The 25044-nt window shown below is 37.6% G+C and overlaps 1 protein-coding gene across 1 annotated transcript; it reads right to left on the bottom strand.

Moving 5' to 3' along the window:
* Positions 1-2329: 2329 nt before the first annotated feature.
* Positions 2330-23662, bottom strand: LOC134531823 (protein takeout-like). Its single transcript, XM_063367784.1, has 6 exons — positions 23427-23662; positions 13633-13725; positions 10096-10243; positions 7516-7649; positions 5903-6055; positions 2330-2621 (listed from the first exon to the last, which is right to left on the bottom strand). Exons 1-6 carry the CDS (start codon positions 23506-23508, stop codon positions 2470-2472), a joined length of 762 nt encoding a protein of 253 aa, XP_063223854.1. The 5' UTR covers positions 23509-23662; the 3' UTR covers positions 2330-2469.
* Between the last annotated feature and the right edge of the window lie 1382 nt (positions 23663-25044).

Here is a 25044-nt window from a genome sequence, read left to right as displayed (position 1 = left end):
AATCTAACTGGCATCGACACTTTATAACCAATCCATTATTTAGTTATTATTTAGTAACTAAAGCCTTCCCCACAAATGACCAGTCTTGTGGTTGCTGTCGCTACTGGATGAATCGTTTCGTCGTAGAATATGAAAAAAAAAAAAACTTTGGATGTTGTAATATCATTTACATTTTTTTGGTTATAAAAAGAAGAAAAAACAAAGCAACTAAAGAGTACAAACAACGACACGACACTTAGCTGAAGGACTGATTGTTTGGACTGGCAGTTTCGGACTGGCGAGACGCTGTTCCCACAACACGGGCAGTTCGGACTGAGCGGTGCTCTGGAGCCCACAGTTCGATCTGATGGGCGGCCATCAGTTCGTCAGCCCATCAATTCCGACTGATTAGTCCACCTACCTTGCTCACACACGGCAGTTCCGACTCTTTAATTCCGACCACGGTCTAAGAAGGGGAGGTCTGGACACTCGCCAGATAAAAGTGACCACTTACTGTCTCCATAGTTCGTTCGACGTCCGCTATTCAACTCTAGCGCTAGGTGTCTTGCGGTGGAAATATATCATTAGGCGTTATGATGATTTTGTCAATTCTCGTGAAAAACAAACAAGAGGTAAATAATATACGATACAACGATAGTTTAAAATCATCGCCGGAGGACGCACAGTAACGTGATAATCGGGCATAGGGCCACATTTCCGCAACCTAATTTGTTAATGTCTATAAAACTTTAAAAAATACACTCGTTTAAAAAGGTAATTTTTATGCAAATTACTGGAAATATCGCAATGCCGTTTTGCAGAATGATCAGGAATCATGTAAGGAAGTAAAATAAGTTTTGTTTTTACTTTTTTTATTTCCATGGTGGCCCTATACTCCATAATTACAAACGTAGAGAGTTACGACAGTATTTGATGCACTGCAATGAATTTTAATATAATTACACTATATTTTAACATTTAAAATTAAAGGCTGAATCAAATTACATAACTTGGCTGATTTACGTATTTGAATAACAATACCAAACCTGCATTTACAATACATTATTTGCTACACAAATAAGTGCCATCGTCAATGTTTCGTGTCTCATGTCAAGTGTTGACGCTTCAGCTTGGGTGCATAGTAGGGACGTATTTTTTTAATTTGTTTTATTTACATTGCCTTACAATATCTAAATAAAAAATATATACGTTTTTATAAGTTGTCGAAAACAAACAAGACGCACATACACAGCAAGCAAAAATAATATTGATAGCCGCATGAATGCACAGGTATTGTAATGTAAATTACAAACTGCTATTACTCCTAAACGAGTTTGAATTCCGTATCTGCGCCTTTTAAGATAACAAAGGAAAGTTTAAAGCACTGAATAAAAGTATTTTGGGATTTTTATAATTTTTTTAAGGAAGAGATCGCACTCGTTTTGCAAATTTTGTATTTTAATAAAAAATGGTGTATTGTCAAACTACTTACAAACAGGTATTATCAGGGTTGTGCTGGTCATTAATAAAATTCGACATCATACATTCCATTTTTTAAAAAGTTGGGCCTATACAAAAATAAGTAATCTTTAGACTGCATTCATACAAATAATAAAAATTAACTTACTATTCCAATGACGTTTCCGAACTGATCTTTGTGTTCCTTTTTTTGTGAGAATGTCGTCTTCCACAAAATGTTTTTCGCATACATAATGGGATCTTTTAAGTACAAACTTGTCTGATGGAATTGCTTTCTGCCACAATTGCCTAACATTGTCATCATTGGGAACTCGGAATATTGCAACTTTCTCGTCCGACTTTGCCTGATAATTTGTTTTGCACCCAGGTGCAACACAAAGGTTAGGCATTTTCACAATTAAAATAATATACGCTTATTCTCTTTACTAAAATCAATGCTCCTTGCTCACAATGAAGTTCCCGCAAATGCCAATGTGGAAACTATACTTCGTAACCTAATTGACCTAATTTATGAAATAATTCCCAAACTTATAAAAAATAAACACATCCAATTTAATACTGTATCGATATCTGGAGATTAATGCATTTTAAACATTTAAATGAAAATTTAAATGATTATTATGTTGAGTTGTTCATAACAACAAAGCTTAAAATACCACCGCAAGACAACCAGCGCTACACGTCAGATGGTGGAGCGGAGCGGAACTACGGAGACATTAGGTGTGCCACTTTTGCATGCTGGCCAGGTTGGGGAGTGTCCAGACCTCCCCTTCTTAGACCGTGATTCCGACTGATAAGTCTGGAACTGATAGTTCGGACTGATGTTACACATAGAATATTATGAGAACACTTCTAAAAAAAAAAATGCACATTTGACAGTAACCAGTGATTTTTATTTTATTTTAACTAAGGGTGCTCGATTCGTATATACAGATAGGATGTGAAATAAATAACTAATAACGAAAGGGTTTAGTAAATACGAGGGCGTGTATGTGTGCAACTCGAGTGAGTCTATTCGGGCATAAGGACGTCCATGCTTGTCGAGCTGTAGATTCGGTTGGACATGTCCTTGATGGTGGCAGCTATCGTCTCCTCGATCAGGGGCCGGATTTCCATCGCGACAGTCTTCCAGTTCTCGTTCAGGAAGGTGTTCATGGCATCGCCTGCAGACAGAGTGAAGCATAATCAGACATATACAGAGAAGCAGAGGGGGTGGGAATGCTTGCATTATCACGTGGATACCGCGCGAAGCCGATTTGTGTCCATCTGCTGGTCTGAGCCATGTTTGCCTAACACCCAAAAACATTGTGTTATCAATAGTATGGATATATAGCCAATGACTGTCTATCCATTGTAATAATGTGCGATCATATAAAAAATTGTTTAAGAAATAATTTTTAGTATTATTCTTTGAGGTATAAAATCTCTATTCGGTTGTGTTAATTTTTCATAGCAATAAAGTTAAAAATATTTACCAGAATTTTTTAGAAAATCTCTCCCATTTCGTCCAATTTTGCTTAGTAACTAACTGGACCAAAATATTCTATATTTTAATTTTATGTATCATTTTGGAAGTGAAATATAGACTATGAACACTTCCGTTCATAAAAAAGTGATATATGCGTAAACTATTGACATGAAAATTTTTTGGTCCGTAAGTCAAGGAAATAAAAACAATCTATGAAGAAATTTTTAGGCAATGGATCCATGGTAAACACGATATAAAGAAAAATAATTAGGTCGATGTTAAAGAAATACTACCTATTGTAGCTGTTACCATGGTGCGACTTTCGGAAAAAAAAATTTTTTATTGTATAGTTTTAGTTTCATGGTCCATCGAAACCAAAACCGTCAACTCAAAAGTTTATATGTGTTTATATAAGTTTGGAAGTGATTTGAGACAAATTGTGGCAGTGTGTGTGTGCGCGCGTGCATATACACGCTCACACAGCACAATTTTGTGGACATGATAACTGCCACAATTGTTCACAAATCACTCCCAAACTGATACATAAAATTTAATATTGCGGAAAATCTTGGCCGAGTTAGTTTATGAACAATATTCGACCACAAGGGTAGAAATGGAGAAAGTTTTTTTGAAAAACATGCTTGTTTCTGATGTAGAAAACTGTTGTTTTTTTTTTTGTTTTGTCGTGTTTTTGTCTCGTTTTGACTGTTGTGCTGAATTTTTTTGGGTTCAATATTTTTGTGCTGTCATCATTTGTGTTTTTTTTTTCGTTCTATTCTGTTTTTGGAAAACTATTGTGTTTGTTTCGTCTTATCGTTTTGCTGTGTTTTTGTCTCGTTTCAACTGTTGTGCTGAATTTTTTGGGTTCGGTATTTTTGTGCTGTTATTATTTGTGGGTGTTTCTTCGTTTTGTTAGTCGATTTTTATTTGTTTTTCTTTGTTTGTTGACCATATTCCTGCTGTGGAGTATTGTGTGGTGTTTATATCCTGACAACAGCAATTTATTGCTTAATTTGTGTTTTTGTCATTTGTGTTTTTGTCATTTGTGTTTTTTGTAGTTTTCTTCTACAGACATACATGTGCATAGCAGTGGCGTATGTCCAAAAGCTTACATCAAGTCATGCACTCCGATTGCACAAATATTTCAAAGATAATACCAACTATAATAATATTTATAAAAGGAATTTCAATAATTGAAATTGGTTCTTGAAATGTCTAATGCAAAACTGACGAAAATTTGTTGCATGAAGTATTAATTAGAAGTTCACAGAATTTTGGCAGAAATTTTGTTTTCGTGAAACTCGTTCATATAAGTATATATATTGGTTATTGCATTGAATGGTTAGGTAAATTTAAGTTTCAAGTTTCACGTAACTGGTTTCGTTAAATAAAAGTGAAAGTATTTAACGGTGTCTTCAATTGCAAATTTTTTTTCCTGTTTGACATTCGCACTGTATGCCATAAGAAATATCCATAACGGACGAAAAATATGTAATATATAATAAACTGAAAAAAAAATCCAAAATCAGTTGATATAAAAAGTTTAAAATTATTAGGAAGACTACTGTGTTCATCTATGCTATCTTTGTTGTGGTTCATGATATCTGTTTAGTTACATTGCTGAGCTCGTCTGTTTGTCTTCGTGTTGTCTACATTGTCTGTTTAGTATCGTCGTAGGGATCTCTGTTCGTCGCTGTGTAGCCTAAGGTCATTGTTCTTTCTGCTGCAGTACCGTCGTCTGTGCTGTTATATTTTCCCGACTAAAATTCCTTCCACGGAATTCTCTGTGTTATCGATGCTTTAAACTTTTTACAAAGGCTGATTTTTATTTGTGTCTGTGTGCTTGCAAATTTTTCTCCCCGTTATTGATGTCTCTTATGACATGCAATGTAACCGACAATGGCGTTATGTCCAATTAAAATAAAATAAAATTAATCTTCCCCATTACAATAACCAATCATAGAACATTGGTGTAGGCTCTTGAAGTCATTTTCTGAAGTCTTGTGGCCTTGTAGCCGCCGCGAAGGAGAAGATTTTACCGACGCGCAGTCGTCACATTCAGGGCAGCATTCACTTACAGGTGACTGCTGCCCTGACGATGGCGACTGCCACGTCTACCGAAACGTCGCAGCGGCGGCTCCAGGAAGACTTTCTCGGGAGGGGCTATCGTATAGAGAAAGGTTCAGTATCAAAGCATGACATTTAGGCCCCCCTTCCAAATAAGTCAGAGATAGGCTTGGAATATTTACGAATGTATGGTCTCAAATACGTCATTTAATAGTTTGAAACAACTTTTGAAGGAAGTTAACGTAAATGTACCCTATAAAATTAAATTTAAAACAAAATTTGGGCTCGGGAGGGGCTATCGCCCCCCTGAGTTACCCCTCTCCCTTCTGGAGCCGCGCTTGGAACGTCGGTGAAATCTTCTTCTTCTTTGACGCGGCTACAAGCCAGGAGCCGAGCATACCCAACGTACGAGCTTTGAATATATATACTGTATAGAAGTCGCGAGTGGATAGGATTTACTCTACGTTTTTCAGGAGCGTATGAGGAGCAGCTTGGGAACTTCACCGCTGCAGTGCGCTGCCGTAACTCCCTGTATCGTCTTAGGTTGTTATTTACACGTTAGAGCGCAGCACTGTCGCCCGCTGTCATTCCCCGCACCCCTAACCCAACATTCACTGCAGGTCAAGGTCTTTCAACGGGAGTTTGTGCGTCACAAAACTGTAGGGATGAGAGGTGGGGTAGAGGGTGGGTGGAGGACAACGCAAGTTTGAGGGAGGGTGGGGAAGGGGTGTTTGAAGAGTTCGGCACTCGTCCGCTAGGGACCACCACAAGTCGATGCCCTAGAGATGGTGGCGATTGCGGCGGTGAATTAACCAACTACCTCAAAACCGTATTAGAAATTTTAACCTGGGCTGGCGACTTCTATACAGTATATATATTCAAACGTACGAGTGAGGTTCGGATGCTCACCTAGCATCTGGTCGCCATTGAAGAGGTCCGACAGGTGCATGCTGGCGTTGCCGATGTCGAGCCGGAACCTCAAGTCGGTCACCTGGTAGTAGGTCTTCCCGTCAGCGTGCTTGTTCATCCTGCCGCTCATGTCGCAAGCTGCTTCCACGTCGGCTGCGGGACCGACCAGGGAGCGATCAGAGAGTTTCATACCATGGGCTTCGCAACCGGGGGGGACGGGGGGGACACGCCCTCCCCCCCCAAATAATAAAAGTCTTCAATTTCGTCCCCTCCAATAATATATTTAGTTTCGTAGTTTCGTAGTTTCTCCTGATGTTTAAATTAATGATTTTGTGTGGATATAGCAACATCAGATATGTTAACTGTTTTTTTTTTTCAAATTTGTTCTCTGAAAATATTTTTTTACAAAAAAATAAATTATATATTACAACCAACTATAATTAGAATATTTATGAAAGAAAAATGCCTAAAAAATACCTTTTTGCACCTTCAAACCCCAAATTTTCCCGGGGTAGGACCCCCCCCCCCCGCCGCTTTTTTTTTCCAGGGGATGGATATTCCTCAAACAACTAAATAAATTTAAGTCCCCCCCCAAAAAAAAATATATCCTTGCGACGCCCATGTTCATACCGTCCAGGTGGTCGTGCCACGATTCATTTTCCTTCTAATATTTCCTGTTTTTTTTATTGTTTCCTATAAATTAATAATATATAAATATTTCATTTCAATAAGAGGCTCTTTCAAATAGTTTTTTTAATTTTTTAACTTAAAAGGCTAAAATTCGTCGGTGCTAGCAAGTACTAAAAGCATGGAATCTTGTGGTTTACAGTTTTGGATTAGCCGTTCGTATGCAGCCCTCGTCTTCAAACACTTTACTATTTAGTATACCAATCAAAAATCAATTAGAAACTTTGTTTCCTTAACACTTTGAAAAAACTAATGTCTCCGTGGTTTCGAGAAAACCTATTTTTTATTGATTTAGTCTATTATATAATAAAATGAAAGAGTTCGAAGATGAATTCTGCATATGTAAAGTTAATCCAAAACTGTGTTATTTGCCTATGAGTTCAGAGGAACCATTAAACAAGGGCTTTTTTTGTATAGAACGCATGTTATAAGCAATTGAATAAGGTTTTTGTATAAATCTATTAAAAATCAATAGCAAAAACACAAAATGTTAAAAATGAAAGATGTAATACTACCCCGTAAGAGGGGATAAACAAACCATAAAAATTATTATGGTTTGATTTTCAAAATTTAAGCATTTGAATATAACTTGGTGAAATGGCTGCTGCGAATAACTTTTTTTTTTCTCGTGAAGTCATTGGTCTTCAGTATTTAACTCATTTTCCAATTGCCTTAAACTGTAAAAAAATTACAGTAAATATGCACTATTTTACTGTCTTTATAATTTTCTTTAAAAAAAATTCAATGTTATGGTTTAAAAAGTGATGTCGAAAAAAAATTGTGGCAACCAAAGTGGACTTCGAAAACGTGAAAATTTTACGGTCCCTGCGGTATGGTCAACCGGACGCGGAAGGACAGTGAAGTATAGCGAAGGACAGCGGAGGACAGCCAAGGACAGCGGGGGACGGCGGAGGAGCGCGACTCACTGTAGTTGCTGTGGCAGCGACCGCGGCCGGCGATGGGCAGCAGCAGGACGCGGCCCGACATCTCGTAGTCGCTGGTGAAGTACAGGTGGGGCAGGAACACGCGCATGCGCACCCGGTTGTGCTGCAGGTCCAGCCTGCGGCAGAGCAGCGCGCGACACCTCAGCACACGGCGTGACTGCACCATCGGCCCTCCCTCCACGCAAACAACCCCAACCAACATCGTAGGTTAAAACGCAAAGTTAAAAACGCTGTTGTATTTACCGTGTGCATCTTTCGTTGATTTCCCAGTAAGTTTTAATTTAAAGAGAGCACTGGATTGAAATAATCTTATTTTCAGTAGAATTATTTATTATTAAAACTTCCTTTTTTTCCCTCGGGCTTTCTGCTCAGGAACAGTGACAATCAAAAGATGTGTGCGTGTAGTGGGGACCTTGCTTACAAAACCGAAAGCCGAACGTCAATATTACTAGAGCTCGCACCACGAACCAAGTCCCGCGGTGAAAATATGAACTAATAAAAAAACAATAAGATAGTATACGTGAATTTAATTTAGCATTGGATGAGTTCGTTAATTGATATGCATTTTATGGCTATAATATAATCACAAATACTTACGAAAACAGCTGACGGACACATGTGTAACCTGGAGAGGATGGGAAATATAGCAGGAGCCAATACCCATTTGACATAGACTTTATTGGGCACGCTAACTTGGCACTGGGGAATGACTAGAATTTTGCAAGTCCCTACCAATCACGACAGCAACTCAAAAATAACAAATAGTCCCATTTTCCATAGTAGCAATAAAAGTTAAGCATTGCTGCTTGAATTCGCAGTTGCCTTTTCTCTAACACGACTTAAGCGACTCAGCCGGAGCAAAGATGGATGCTTGGTGGAGGTCTGGGCAGAAATGCTAGTTGGCAAATTTCGGGCCGCTCTTTGTGCATTCAACATAGAGTCCCTAGTGGAATGGTGCCACATTACATTAATATTTTACAACTTCATACTGAAATAATGTATTTTATCATCCCCTGACGCAAATTGATTATTTCATTAAGGAAATTTAAACCACTGGAGGTTTAACGATAAAAAAATATTTTTCTTAAAGCAGAGCACTTTACTGTCATAATGTTCCCACTGTAAATTTTAAACTAAATTATTGTTAAAACAGGATTAATATTGTGCCATTTAGCGGACTGCTAAAACAACGACGCCAGATTTTCACAACAAAATCTTGAAGGTCCTTACATAATTACTGTTACCTTCTGCATCCTATGCCATTCAGCATCAAGTAGTAGATCCGCCTCTCTCTCCAAGGACAACAGCTGAAATAATTTCACGGTTTTTTTATTTCATTTCCATTCTAGATGAACTTGCCTACATGTAATGGGATATCAGTAGAATGCCCACAGTTCAAAAACAACGTCACGTCCTTTAGACGGTGTTACGTGATTTGCTGGCGACTTATTTACCTTGTTTTATAACTGGCTCAAAGACGTCAAGGGCGTGTCCAAAGGCCCGCCAGTCCAATCATCAGGGGCAGGCAATTTTTCGCGTAAAGATTTCGAGACCAGCTACACGGTAAAACATTACTGTGTCGTATGTGTTTCGAGATGAGTTAAGTTTACATCAGTTTTTTTGAACGGTCCCCTGAATCAAGCACGCCATCACAGCGACATGAGTGGCAGGGCAGCTCCCATAAACGCGGACGTCCTTAAGAGCGTCACCGCTACACGCCTGAGCGTTAGGCAGCCAGCGAAACTCCTTAGCTGCATCCCTGACGTGTCCGCAACCCGCCGGGAAATGTTCGCATTGCGGCAATTTTTTTGAATCCAGCCCGCTTGGCGTAACCACCGAAGCCAACCAGTAAGAAATCCCTGGCCTCAGGAGCCGCAAGAAGGACTGACGCGGTCTCGGTGCGCCCCCGGAGAAGGAAGCGCGCTTCACAAGGGTTCGCCTTGAAGGACGGACCGGGCCTACAAGGTAGGTGTTTACTGCAGGCAAACGAATCACGGCCATCCCAGTGAGTGGCCCGGACAAATAGGCTTTGCCTACCGTCGGCCGCCAATCACAAGGAAGAAACTGCTCGCGTGGGCGTTACTTCGTTTGCAGTCTAATGATTGCCCGGATCAATCCACAAAAAAAAAAAAAAAAATACACGTCCCTACCAATCATCAACGCGAATCAGGTGTTTGTGTGTTCCAAGTCCACTTTGCTACCTGACGAATATGGAAAACAATTAGAGACCGGAAAAATTCGCGAATTCATTTCGCGATAGGCTAAAATACAAATAGTTATACCTCAGTGCTGCATCTGCTATTGGCTCACAACTCACCTGGACGCCTCTGGGCCAATGATAAACGCCCGACCAAAGCTTTATCGAATCACAGGCTGCTACGCTGGGACGTCTCACACGACAGCAGCCAATGAGTGGGTGACATTTGACCGAGTGTACGTAGAACTGTGGAGTTCATCCTGCAGGTCATTGAACCCGCGAATTTTTCAGGTCTCTAAAAATAATCGTGGTTCAGTAAATCATCTCGAGTTATCGCCCCGGAGAAGAGAGTGTAGGCTACTCACTTGACAGTTTTCAGCTGGAAGTTGGTGGGGCCCCAGACCTTGATGTTGGAGTAGGTCGACCTCACGTTCACTGGGCCTTTGCCCTGGTTCAGTTCCACCTGCGGTATTACCAGCGGCTCGCACGGCGGTATGCGCAGCTCCGGTATGCCTACAGGCAGGCAGCGCAGCGCGCGAGTCAGTCAACGTCTGGTTATCCTTGAACGAAGACTTTTTACAGGCTGTCTACACAATTACTCCAGCCAGTTTATCTGGGTTAAGATGAGGTTTCAGACAAAGTATCAAAGGAAACAAGCCAAAATTAGCTGATGTCAAAAGTTGAAATATAAGAAGATACAGACAATTAGTCAGATAAATACTGCAGCACAGATGGACACAGTGGCCTGGAACATCCGTTATTGAGGTTTCATATGACATACATAGGGGCATGCAGATTTCGCGAAAAGATTTCGAGACTAGATGAAAGTTAAAACACTATAGCACCGTCTGTGTTTCGTGATTGGGCGAGTTTCTCCCAGGTACAAATCGATTGTAACAACACCAATCACAGTGATTCAGTGCGGAAGTAAACGCGTCCTGGGTGGCTCGGGCAAATAAGGCAACGACTTCTCTCGCAGACGGCCGCCATTCACAAGGAAGAAACCACATGTGCGGGTTTACCTTGTTGCAGTTTAATAAGTGTTCAGGTCTTTTCGCGAAAAATGCCTGCCCCTAGACATACAGTATAACTAGCAATGGCGTATGTCTAAAAATACAATTTTAGTCAATCTTCCCCATTTCAATTACCATCCAAAGAACGTGATTTTATCTAGCGTTTCCCTGTTTTCCCTATCCCATGAAACCTCCCCGCCCTTCTCAGTTTTTTTCATATTGGCATACCTGGTAATACAACAGATTCACCACAGCACAAGTATTTATCAAGAGACATAAATGCAAAACTTTCTATAGAATGTTTTTCCAAAAAAAAATATGCAGTTTTCACTGTTAATATATACACCAAAACTAAATAACGAAAACTGCCCGCCTGAAATCAAACAAATAAATTAGTTTTATACAAATTTTAAAAAGATACATCACTGAAATTAACACACATTTGTTTGTTTCCATTAAGTTGAATTCATATAAAAAAATAAAACTATAATATAGTTTAAATATTAAAAATCGCACACCGAGTAAAATATTGTTGTAACGCAAAAATGCAATTTTTTAGTTACTATACTCAAAATTTAAGTAAAACGTATTTTTCGTGAGTTAAATACTGTTTTATGTCCGTTTGGTGTCAAACAAATTGTAATACAAATACTTCGTTATTTTATAATAGCAATTTGTTTCTCAACCCATCAAAATAATGGTGTTAAAGTTCAACACTGTTTTGCATTCTTTGAGTTTTGGTACTACTTTACTGGATGTGCGATATACTGATTTTTACTTGGATGTTGCCAGTTTCCTGGTTTTTCCAAACATTTTTAAGGCATATTTTAAATTCCATACGTTTTTTCTGTGTTTCTGAAGGTATAGAGGCCACATTTACAATTCCCTTAGTTTTCCCTGTATTTTCAAAGGTTTGAAAGCACATTTTTAGTTTCCTTTGTTTTTCAGGTTTTCCCTGCTAGAGGAAACCCTAAAATAATTTATAGTAGAGCTTTTATAAATAGTTTTATCTTTTGAACAAGTGATAATTTATTGGATTGAAGAACGTAAAAACTTATTTATGTTTCGATCCCAACATGATACGAGATATGTCCGTAGTGAAGTAATTTACAGGTTTGTATTTATGTTTATACCTAGATTATTTTTATAAAAATCTTCAGTTTCAGTATATTATTAAAAATTTCGTAACATTATGTTTATTCCAATTTATGGAGACACTAAAAATTATATATACGTCCCTATTTAGATTAAAGAACCACAATTTTAATTGATTGAAATTTATTTTTAACAATAAAGTTACACATAGTTAAGATTTTAATCCAAATCGCATCAAAACACAAAATAACAGGAAAAGATTGTATACGATACTACCCTCTTAAATGAACTTTTTTTTCTCCAAAAGATGCAGTTAGTAGGCTAATAGTAATTCGTCCGAAAAGTCGGCGAAACGACTTTAGGTGAGGTAACTGTCAGTCAAAACTACAACGTGGTAGTGTGTACCGACATTTCACTCCGCACTGCAGCAGGCATCTTCAGGGTTGATTACCTCGAAAGCCAAGACAGTTTGATAGAAAAATGGCTGCAAATGTCTGCAATCTCTGCTCGCGAGTAAACGCTAATCTTCCCAGGGGTTGGCATGGAATTTTGAACGAGATCCGGGACTTAGTGGTAAGACACTGGACTGGAAGTCAACAGATCCCAGTTTTAAAATTCGATCCGGCCATACTGATTTCGGTAAAATCACTCCAAGGAAACTTTTGCGTGGTTCTATACTCTTATCCACGACCTATTAGAGTTGCCAGAAAGTAATATTCTGTACTTTTACAAATATCCCTTTTGAGACCACTTGCCAAGAAATAGTTTGTAACACTACAAGAAAGATATTGTAACTTTGTACAACACGAGATTACGGTTATTTTTTTCATATGTGAAATATGTTTATCGAGATAATATTGAGTACATCTTACGAACATTGGCGGAAATGTTTTTTTTAAATTGATGTTTCATTCAAGCAAATCTTTTTTCAACCATGTAAAATATTTGACTTTATTTTGTTGTATCATGATTATGTGCGCATTTAATTCTGGAAAGCTCCTCAGGAAACGGTTTTACAAATAACTTTAACTATTGGTTGTACTGGGACAACACACATAATAAATGCCAGGGTAAGAATCCGAACCCAGTATTGCTGCGAACACTATTTTGCAGCGATACAGTTGTTGAAATGTCGGTGTACAAATTTATAAATATATGTTATTTAACACGAATGTTTATGTTCTGTTTAAAAGAAAATTTTACAGTGTACACTTATTTTGCGTACAGAATGAGACATTTAACTTGTCTCAAATGTGACAGTTCTCAAAATTTGTTCAAATGTTTTACACATCCATCTACCTATGTTTATTCTGTCAAAACTGTTTGTAAGCAATTTCATGTGGTTGTTTACATTCGTAAATAAACGTCATATGATGCTTTGCAAGTTACAGTTCTTAAGAAAGACGTCAAATTTTGAGACAAGTTATGCGACACAGAATATACTTACAGTCGTATGTTATCGTCTCTAATCACCTCGAGATGAACGTAAATTATAAGTAGAGACCTGAAAAATTCGCGGATACAATTTTTGCGATAGAGTAGAATCCAAACTCGTTTCATCTTCATGCTGCTTCAGTGATTGGACCACAGGTTAGTTACATAAAGGAGTCTGAGCCAAATGGAAAACCCTCTACAAAAGAAGTACCAAAATCACAAGCGTCCCAGTTAACAGATGTCATGAGTTGGAAATCTAACGAGCATGTGTAATTTTCTCATATATGTGGAACATCGTGAAGTCCATCCTAGTTACTGAAACGAAGAATTTTTCCAGTCCTTAATAATAAGTGTTCTCACCTGCGGCTAAGTACGGCCTCAGGTTTTCCACTGAGTCTTTGACGCATTCGCTCAGCTTCGGGTCGCTTCTCCTGCAGATCTTGACGAACGAAGCTGCAAAAAAAAAAATGGTTGTCTGTAAAGTCGGTTTACGGACGATAGTTTAACATGACAAAGTCATAACAAAACATTGATGAAATGATTGCATACTTTTATGAATACAATTGAATCATTTTTATTGAATTATCACTATTTTGTATGGATACAAAGGAGTGAAATTAAATCTACATTTTAATTGATAAATTTACTTCTATTTGCACTCATTAATTCAAATATGTTTATTACTTTAACGAAGAGATTATTTTAACTATAACCTTTATACATGTTTGCTATTTAACTTCTTCCAATCTGTGTTATTCTGTTAAGGATAGGACGATGATAGGAAAAGTAGGAAACGAATGGGAGTGTTTCCAAGTTTAATGTGCCTCGAAAAAGTCAAATCGATGGTTGTTCCAATCGAGTGGAAGAGAGATAGATGCGGCGCAAGCGTACAATGAGCGTAACGGGACACAGCGTAACGGGACAATGTGCGTAACGGGACACTTGTTCGTGCGTGCAGCCGGCGTTCATCGATTTATTAGACGTTAAAACGTCAAAAACGTCAAAAACCAAAGACAATCAACACATCAGTAACGTGGCCAAGAGCTTAGTTATGTAAGGGTGCCCAACCAGCGAGGAAATAAACAAAAGTTGTCATGTACATACGGGCTCTTTAATCCGGAATTCTTCCGTTCGTAACATTCTGTAATCCGGAACTGATATAGCAACTAACATTCTGATTTTTCCGGTTTGATTCGGGAGGTTTTTATTTTTTTATTTTGAAGCAGCGTGATATCTGAGTATTTTGAAAACATTAACGCCCATTAGTATTTTTTTTGTCTTGGAGCAGATAATATATATTTTTAAATTGTTATTGTTTGGGATCCTCATTAAAACTATATTAACGTTCGATAATCTGGCAAAATCCTTAATCCGGTACGGCCGTGTTCCCGAACGCGCCCAATTAAAGACATTTAAATAGTAGTATCTCTTTGATCACTGGGAATGTAAAAGTCTTCTTGAACGCAGTTAATAAAAATTAAACAGAAATATTATAATAGTTCAATCCTTTATCATCTTAAAATTGTTCTAGCAAGTGCTGCTATCACTGTATTAACAACACATCGTAATTTAATTGTTTTATCATTTGATTCATCAGGGTGTGAAGATTATATTCTAAATCAATATTTATTTTTAATTTTTTGGTCGCCCAGAACTATACATTTTAATTTTATTAGGTTTTGGTACATTTTCGCATTTAATTTCTAACTGAAAAAATTTTACGCCCTAACAATGTTAATTATAAGGGTAATTTTTGAGTGTCGTTTAATTTAACTCAGCGGGATAAATGGCATAACTTTAAATCATTTTAACTGCTGCAGGAATGTCAAGCGGTTTCTCAATCCTAAATTTCTTTCTCTACTAAATAATTTGTGTAACTATTTTACCTTTGGGAAGGGTTCAGACCCATTCAGCTATCTCTCTCGCTACACAACTACAAAAATATCGTTCGATTTTCAAGGAAACGTTTCAGGTAATTATTATAAACTCCTATGCTCAGATTTTACTGTGGTCTCAGTAACGTGTGATCGAACATGCGCGAGTGTGTGTGAATGTTAGTAAAAAATGTAGATTTTTAGGAATGTTACACTTGCGTCCAGAGATGCGTCTCTCCATTCATTAGCATCGGAATATAGTTTTATTGTGTTTGTTCATAATATTACTTCATAATTTTGGCATAAGATTGATTGAAAACGTAAATAGTAAGTTATACCTCAAAAAGAGACAAAGAAAATCGTTAAAAAAAAGTATATGTTCACTGTAAGTATATTTATTATTTCGGTATCCAAAACTACATCTACGCTACGTTAAAATTACTTCGAATGTTCGTGGTTGTTTAAGTAACTTATATACCACGACTCAAATTGGATGCGTTTACATTATTTCGATCAAAGTTCAGAAGGTAGTGTTAGCAGTAAGAATATTCGGATATCATCAATTCCTTATAAATGCGTTCTTTCCTTTGTGGCAGCATTTGCTAAGGAATGTAGGGACATGTGCGCAGTGGACGCATACACAGTTGGAGGTACATACCGTCAACTGTAACTTCTGTGCATAACAGGGTGACGTAAAAATGCTAAATAAAACCGAATGCGATTACGCAATTCCTCCAATAAGCTGACTGGCAACCGGATGGGAAACGACAGCATCCGCCCTCCCCCTCCCCCAAAAAAAACTGTGCCATCCAATGCCAATGAGGACATAAATATCCAAATTCCCACCACTTGTCCCTTTTCTGCACCGATAATATCTTCTTCCTGGGCCCTCTTTCTTTGACCTGCACTCAGCCTGCATGACTTATTGCATCCCTCATGAATGAGCCTCGAGTTTTCCTGTGCCTATGCAGGTTTTTACCTGCGCCCAACTCAACTAATTATAGTCTAGTGTTAAAGTAGAGGACTAGTTCATGGTATCAATCACTGTGCCATGGTCAGCCAATCCCTACCTAGCACAAGGTGAATACTTCACCCCTATGCATGTCTGAAACCCAGCATGATTAGACATATATGTAGGCTTCGGCGTGAGACGCACCTAGAGTCATCCCTAACCCAGATCCCTCCCAATGCACTTAGCTTTAGTTAGATTAGGGAAAAGTAAATACTTCTTCAACTCTACAAAATTCATTGAAATTAAGCGAAGTTATAATTTATGCTGAATACATTTAAGGACATTATAACCTTAAATTAACCTATAAATAACAACAAGAATAATAACAAGATTTTTTCGCAGTTTATTTTTAACATTTTTCAAATTACCCTGAGAGCATATGTCTAGTTTCAATCGGTCTAAAAACTGATCTAGCTGACGACCGTAGTATTTTATAAATAAATCCGCATATCACCAGAAGCGAGGCCTCAAAGTTTCAACTCTAAACAACAAACAGACGTTTGTTCTATTGGAAACGCTGCTCTGAGTCTCCCGAGTTTGCAAATCGCCCCTAGTTGTTGGCAAAGCTGAAGTGAGACAGTTATGCAAGCGTTTCGCGGAAGCTAAAAATGACCACGCGGAGTTGAGCACTGTTGGCAAAACAACGTGATGTTTGGAGTCAACTGACCGCGCAGTGCTGACGTCAGGGAAAAACAACTGCGGTTCCTAGAATGCGAACTGGCTGAATATGGGAAGGATGCGTCGCCACGCCACGCATGTGATGTGTTTTAACAGTTGTTGTCGCAAGGAAGTGGAGCGGGGAGGATTTACCCCCCTCCCCCCTTGAAGTTATAAAAAAATCATTTGCGAGATCTCGATGAAGACAGTTTGTTATTTTGAATAATGAAAAGTGAGTTGTTACAAACATCTGGAAATGAAAAACCACACAAGAAGTAATACAAATTGAGAATATTAATGTACCATTTCAAATATTATTTTGTTGACATAAGATTTTATGAATACGTAAATTCTTATTATATTTATTTTTATATACCTTTCCGAGAGAAAAAAAAATATTGTGGTTAGAGTTGTCTGGATCAGCCATCTGCTAGGAATAAAATATATTTCTGTTTGAGCACTTCATTGATTCCTACTGAGTATTTTAGCCATATTATGATAGTGACGACAAGTTATCTGTATTCCCGTTATGTGTTGAACTGGTAATGCAAAGCATGCATATACTATACAAAAATACTTGGGTGACTGTCATCAAGTCATATAAATAATTTTTTAAACGTTTAACAATATACGTAAAAGGAGTATGTACCTATGTATATATGGGTATATATACATTTATACATATATATATATATATGCAATTTCCGGCCAACATGTCGTCGATTGTATTTTGAAATTAAATATTACAACAACAGAATAACAATTTTCCTATAGGAGCGTTTGTTGAAGGTAATGAACAAACCCACATTTCTAGGTTAACAGGCATAGTTATCAATTATCTTTGTAGAAGTTACTTTTCATAGAGTAAAAATCTTAGGTATTATGCATGTACCAAGAAAAAAAATTATATGCGTTTATATTTATGTATCTCTGACACACAATTTTATCATTTCAGGAGAGCAGTTTTTTTAAAATTAGTTTCAACTTATTTATTTTTAGGTTTCCTTGCTAGTAGTAGGAATTTCTTTATGTAACTTTAACCCATTTTTCTTAAATTTCTTGACCAGACAAAAATACTATTCTCAAGATCACAGTTGAATTGCTTTTTTTAATTTTAATAATATTTTATAGGGGCCTTTGTAAATAAAAAATTGCACTTATTTTTAATTCTATAACTATATGTTATAAGTTATAGGTAATTATCAATGAGCCAATAAAATCATCTGATTCTCAAATACCATACAAACTTCAGTATTCTAAGGATTCTATATTCGAGTAAAAACATTCGAAGTAAAATATTACAGCACGTATGGTAAATTAAAAAAAAACATATACATTACTGATTATCTCTTAAGTTTACTAGGTCAATTCCCCAAGATATTGTCCTTTTAACATGTGATTAAGCAAATAAAATTACAATATTTATTGATTCTGGAAACTTTGTTGGTGAAACAACCATTTAAAGGGTAGAATGTTTCAACACCATAGTTAATAAATTTAAGTTATCGTACTTTATTTTATTTTTTACCCTTGGCACTTAGATTCCGTTTTGAAGGGGATATTCGAGGTACCCTGAGGAATTAGAATTCGATATTTGGATTTGAGAAAATTTGGATTCGACCCATCACTAGATATCAACAAAACTATTTTTACCTTTCCATTAAAACAAAAGTCAAAAATTAAATCTAATTTCAGAATTTTTAACTGGGGGAAGTAACCACCAGAGTATTAAAACTGAGTAATTTCGGAAAATCATGGAAAACCTAAAACAGGATGGGTTACCTAATGCGAGTAAAATGTTTACTCTGCACGAATGCGGTTATTTTGGGAAGGTAAAAATGCAATGTTATGCCAAATAGTTGTGTAAATAATACGTAATGGAATCTGTGGGGAAAAAAAAATCATAAACAGCTGGAATAAATATGTAAATTGTAAGGTATGCAGTCCAGCGTTGAATATTTCCGCAAGACTGTCCGTCATCCGTCCATCATCCTTGTGACCTGCAGCCAATAAGGTGGCCCGAAAAATTCCAAGTCTGTCTGTCCGTCCTCAAAAATTTGGCAAATTTCTACTTTTGACTGGCGGACGGTAGAGTTATGAAAATTTTGCGGATTTATTTTGGTCGCAAGTTAGGATGCAAACCTTCATACCGCAGTTTTTTTAGATACGCCCCCTTCGTTCGTGAGAAAGAAATGCTCAGCTAAGGAGAGAAGCAAGCGAATCAGAAAGTGACGATTAACAAGAACAATGAGTAGGTATCTCAGAAGAAATAGCCAATGGAATAGCAAACATTGGAAGATCACACCAGGAATTTTTATTTATAGCCTGTAGTCAAAAGAGTTCTCGAAATTTCCGAGTTCTCTTTCCATGGGGATTGCACCAGTCAGTTGTTAATTCATGCATATGTAGTTCTTTTTTATTGTTCGTTCAACTGTTCGTTGCTTACATTTGGCACAGTAACACTGCTATAAAATCATTCCCCTGCCAGTAAAACTTCTAAAAATTCTGCTGTTTCGTGCACCCGTCCGTCAAAAATCAAAGCTATCCCCGCTTTCTGTTTGGCCGGGGTGGAGGGGGGGGGGGGTCGGTAATTTAGTAATTCCTTCCGATTGGCTGCGAAAAAAGTGAGAACGACGAACGCAAGGAACGCCGTAATTATTTTTTTTGTAAACGGTACAGAAATATCATGTAAAATTACAGATGTGTTTACATTTGTACATTTTCGTGAAAACAACTATATCTCTACAAAATAACTCCGCAGTAATACTGGGTTCGGATTATTGCCAAGGCATTTATGCTTTGTGTTGTCTCATTACCTCCAATAGTTTGAGTTATTTGTGAACCGTTCCCTGAATAACTTTCCAGTAATAACTGCGCACATTTATAAGCATAATAATAAAAATAACAATTTAATTAATATTCTATTATCTTTTGCAAGGTTTTAAAACATATTCTTGAATGAAACATAAATTATCCACCAATTTTTGTAAATTATACTCAGTGTTATCTCGAAAAACGTATTTCACATATGCAGAAATAACCACAGTCATGTGCAGGGCCGCCGAGAGGGGGGGGGGGGCAAAAGGGGCAAATGCCCAGGGGCCCGGTAGCCTTAGAGGCCCGGGCGCCCGGCTGGGAAGTGGAAAAAAAATGGCTGGAAGAACATTTTCCCCCTGCTATTAAAAAATCTTGTACTATATATATATATATATATATATATATATATATATATATATATATATAATTGTTTTATGTGTTCCTAAAACTACAGTCGATAACCAATAACCTATCCGAGCAGTAGGTACTTGTAACATTCAGTTCACACCAAAATACTTGCTTAGTAGCAGAAATGGGAACGTTACAGGGACGTCGGAACAGGGGGGACAGCAGGGGCGAGTCGCCCCCGTGCTGTTATGCAGGGGGGGACGAGAGTAGCATTTCTCCCCCCTCCTTTTCCCGGAATAAATGTTTGGTCGTAGTAGTATTTTTCTCAACCTGTAGTTACAAATGTTGCATTGGTGATCACATTGATTAGAAAATCAAATTTATGATTGTCAATATACTGTAAAATGATTGCAAATTCCTAGATGGTATTTTATTTAAATTGTACTACATCTACTGTCAGATTAGTATTTAACACATACTACGTTATCAAAGTCTTGGAATGGTATATTTAATATTTTGGTTCGGAAACTCATTAAATAGCACAATTTTGCATCTAAAAATCCAAATTTTTCCGGGGGAGGGCCCCCGGACCCCCCGCTCTATGACTGAGGTAAGTGTGATACATCTGTTCAGCCCCTCACTAATGAAAACGTTCCGACGTCCCTGGAACATTATAAATAATTAATATGTATTACAAATTTTTCAATGTAATGAACGTGGTTCAGTGTGTTTGATGTTTTCGAAGTAATAAAATTGATTATTACTTTACATTATTTTAGTAATATTTACTTTCAGAATAAATTATTATACTTATGTATTTTAAACACTCATAATAATGCAGTTTCTGATTACCATTTAAGATATTTTTTTTTAGCAACATATACATTAAAATTAATTATTATTTTTATTTTCATGGGATTAACAATGTAAAAGTGCACTGAGATAATACATGCACATGCTCTCTTTTTTTTTGCGTAACTAGGAAATCGTTATGTATGTTCAAATGAAGTATGCAATTTTACGATACCATATATATTTATGGTATAGGCCTACGTAGTAGTGGTATGCAAAAAAAAAGGAAGGGGGCCTACTACCCCAGCTGCCCAGGGGCCCACAAATTCTCTCAGCGGCCCTGGTCATGTGTTGTACAAATTGTACAATATATTTCTTGTAGTGTTACAAACTAACTTTTGGCAATTGGTTGCCACAGGAATCAATTGTAATAGTACAGAAAAGTTATTTTTTCTGTGTATGGACCATTTGAATTTTGTAATGTTTCTGGGCGTGTCATAATAGCTACCTATGGTAGAATGAGAAAGCAGCTCAGGGGTAGCAGCTATCTCCAAAGACTAACGCGAATTTGGCAGGCCTCTTACGATAGCAAATCTTAAAATACCAAAGGGAGAACGTATTTATGGCGATAATATTTCGTGACTATAGCTGTATTTTAATAGACAGTAGCATTGTCTGCGTTTCGTAACTGGTCCGAGGATATATATTTTCAAATATACCTATTTCTGCCAACAAACGAATCACAATGATTTTAAGTGGGAGCAAACGATGCAACCTCCGTTGCATTCATAAAAATTACTCCCACCCAATGCCGTACACAGAGAGATAAGATATTACACATAAAAAACAAAAATTAATGGTAACTTTTAAAATGTTTTAATAAATGCCAGATGAAAATAAATATTTTACTTAATGAGTTATCAGTGCATATCTTACACGATAGTCAAACCAATCAAAATATGTAAGATAACATTTTTCCAAAATTTTAGTTTTCTCTACACTTGGCCGCTTTTAAAATGGGAGGAAAAAATACTATGACGGATGAGCGGAGTGCTGCAAATCCCTCGGCAAGCTGACGGATGGACGGACGTACGCATGATCGACGGACGAATGACGGACGGACGTGGCGGACTATTGAAATTCTGGCCTGAGGCATACAAAAGTGTTTGGCTGTGACCATGATACATTTTTGGTGGGGCACATTTTGAAAATATTGTGTGATCCGGGACGCGAAACCACCAACATTGCGGCAATAGCTGGACTCACAATGATCCGTAGCGTCCATCCGTCACCCGTCCGTCTGTCCGTCAACGAGCCGAGTGGTTTACAATCATCCGCATGTAAGTCATAATATTTTTCCACTTGGATGCTGCAAAAAACTATTAAGGCTTACATTTTCGAGAAAATTCTTTTGCGAAGGTTTACCAGTTCGACGACCATGTACGCTAAATTATTAAACAAACTTTAAAATACACATTTTAAATATATTTTTGAGTTACCGTTCATTATCAATTACTTTTGTGTTTCAGACTATAATTTTTTGTATCAAACTCAAAACGTGTTCGTAGGCAATTTAAGAACATAAAACGGAAAAAGCTTAACAAATAAACAAACTAAAAACTTTTAAAATACCTAATGATAAAGATTTTCAGACTTTTTTGAGGTTATGATTTCATCCGTCCATCCGTCGAATATTAAAGCTTGCACGCTTTTAACGGACGGACGGATGGAATTGTTCGGGCCATCTGATTGGTTAAATGTATCACGTGATTGACGGACTGATGAGACGGATCATTGCGAACCCAGCTATAGTCTCTACTTCTAACACAGTACCTATTTTATTCTTAAAAAAGATAAAGCAAATCCTGATAAATATACGAAAACTGTGTTCTCAAAAACATTTCTTGACGCGAATAACACGTAGTTTCCGCACCCACCCCTATAATTCGCTACCAAAACAGCTACGTCAACTATCCAATCATTCAATTTGTAGAGCGAAAGGTTAAACTATACAATGAAACGTCCCCGATTATAACTAAAACGACTTTAAAAAATCCGTAACACCGGCTTGGGCCGATTAAAATTCTTCTTATATTGTTAAAATTCATTAAAAAAAATTTACTATATAGTTTTGGCACAAGTTAGATGACTATATGTTATTAAATACTAAAGGATAGTTGTACTATAAAAAAGTTTTATTTTTTATTAAATAAGCGAATTCATGGCAATTAATTTCCTAACAAACTTAATTAATTTAATATTACTTAACTGAAAATAAAGGATATAGGCCTACCTAGTATTAAATAATCAATTAAATGGATTGAGCCATGTAATTAATAATATTAAAACAATGCAATAAAAAAGTATACCGGTTTCCTTAGGTTTTTTAAAACTTGAAATTTCTCTTTACCATGAGTATTTTAGTTTACCGTATACATCGCAGGGTAGTTTCACCATAATTATGTTTAATTTGGCACACCAATAGGTTTGGTACGTGCCCTGATTATGTTATAGGTTTATGTTCATACGTATGGGTCCACCATCTTCCTGCGAAAAAATTTCGTTGCGTTGCGCGCGCGCATCGTGGTGATCCACTCTCATCAATGACGCGCCTTAAAGAAGTAACTTAAAAAAAGAAACAAGTGGCGGCTTACGGAGATGATCGACGGCGACCACGGAAGACCCAGCGACGAGCCACGCCAGCAGCGAGGAGACGACGAGCTCGCGGTGACCCATGACGACCTCTGTCCTGGCTGCCGGCGACGGACTGGGCCGACGGAGAACAGCTCTTCGCCGGCGACCAAAAGGTATGTTGTGCCAGTAGGGGGAGGAGTAGTTGGGGGGCGGGGGGGAGATGGCTTGCGACGTCACGTCGTCCCGTAGTTCAAACCAAGACAAAACTTTGCCCGAAGTTTCCCCCCTTCCCCCTCTCCTCCCCCATCCTTCCCGACCAGCAACAAGCACATTCCGCCCGCGCGTGGAGCCGACCATAGCGTCAGCTGCTGACGCAGCGGCGAGGCATTCCAAAAACGCGCGCGCATGAAACGGCACACACACACACACACACCTGTCCTCGCATACAGTCTGTGCCACGTAACACGTGTAACATGAGTAACATCTTAAACCCTAGGAGTACGGACGGCATTTGGTGGGAGTGATTTCGCGTGTGTGGTACGGGAAAATCGCGCGGAACGGAAATATGTATCCACATTGCTGCCGTCTGTGGCGTGTGGCGCGAACCAAAGTTCACAAAGCCAAAGGGAAACATCATAGTATTAACTATTTGTTGAATTTTAGCCAAAAAAATTTTTGTCGAAAATCTGGCCTGAAACCGATGTTTAATATTTTTTAAATGTAATTTTTTCACTTTTATCAGGGCCGTTTCATTAAATTGTTTAAGATTTTGCTCTGGAAATATAAAGATTCGATAGTTGACGTAGCAGCTGTGGCACCGAATTTGGGCGCGAAAACTACGTGTGATTTCGCGTCCAGAAATGTAGTTTATAAAAAAAGAATTGCGTATATTTAACACGCTCGGCGTGTTTCGTATTATAAATGTATTTGCAACATGAGAACACATGAATTTACTCGTTACCGAGGTTAGATGTTACACATATCTGGAGAGTATTGAAATACTCGCTCCCCCCCCCCCCCCCCCGCAAATATAGAACCAGTGGTACACTTTTCCCTCAACAGCCACGATGTTTGCTCACGAACACCGACAACTACACAACGTTGTTATTAGAACACAGTCGTCGAAGAATGCACAAACTATGTGGTAGTAAATTATTTTGAACACTGTCGAATTCACGACGAGTTATATGACACAGACTATACCCGTACCATTTAAAAATATTTGTAAACGTTCCCTGAATTGCTTTCCAGTTTTAACTGCTAATATTAATAAGTACGGTAAAACCAAATAAAGTCAGAATTTTGAATATTTGATAATATTTTCCATGGTTAAAAAAATATGCTATTTTCTTAACAAATACTCATTACTATCCCGAAAAACGTATTTCATATATGCAAAAATAACCGTAGTCATGTAGTGTACTTAAATTTACGATAATTTTCTTTTAATATTACAAACTGTTTTTTGGCCACTGGTTTCCAAAGATTTTTTTTTAAACTGTGAAATGAAGTCCAATGAGGAAACAGGTTGTGTAACGACGGTATGAATGTACGGTAAAAACATTAATGCACGTTTTGCAAGGAAATTCTTGGTGAAACTGTTGCCTTAATATAAGGCAATTATGAATTCGACCGACA

This window comes from Bacillus rossius, chromosome 5 (assembly GCF_032445375.1).
Source record: "Bacillus rossius redtenbacheri isolate Brsri chromosome 5, Brsri_v3, whole genome shotgun sequence".
Taxonomy (NCBI): domain Eukaryota; kingdom Metazoa; phylum Arthropoda; class Insecta; order Phasmatodea; family Bacillidae; genus Bacillus; species Bacillus rossius.
This window is presented reverse-complemented; position numbering and strand designations above follow the sequence as displayed.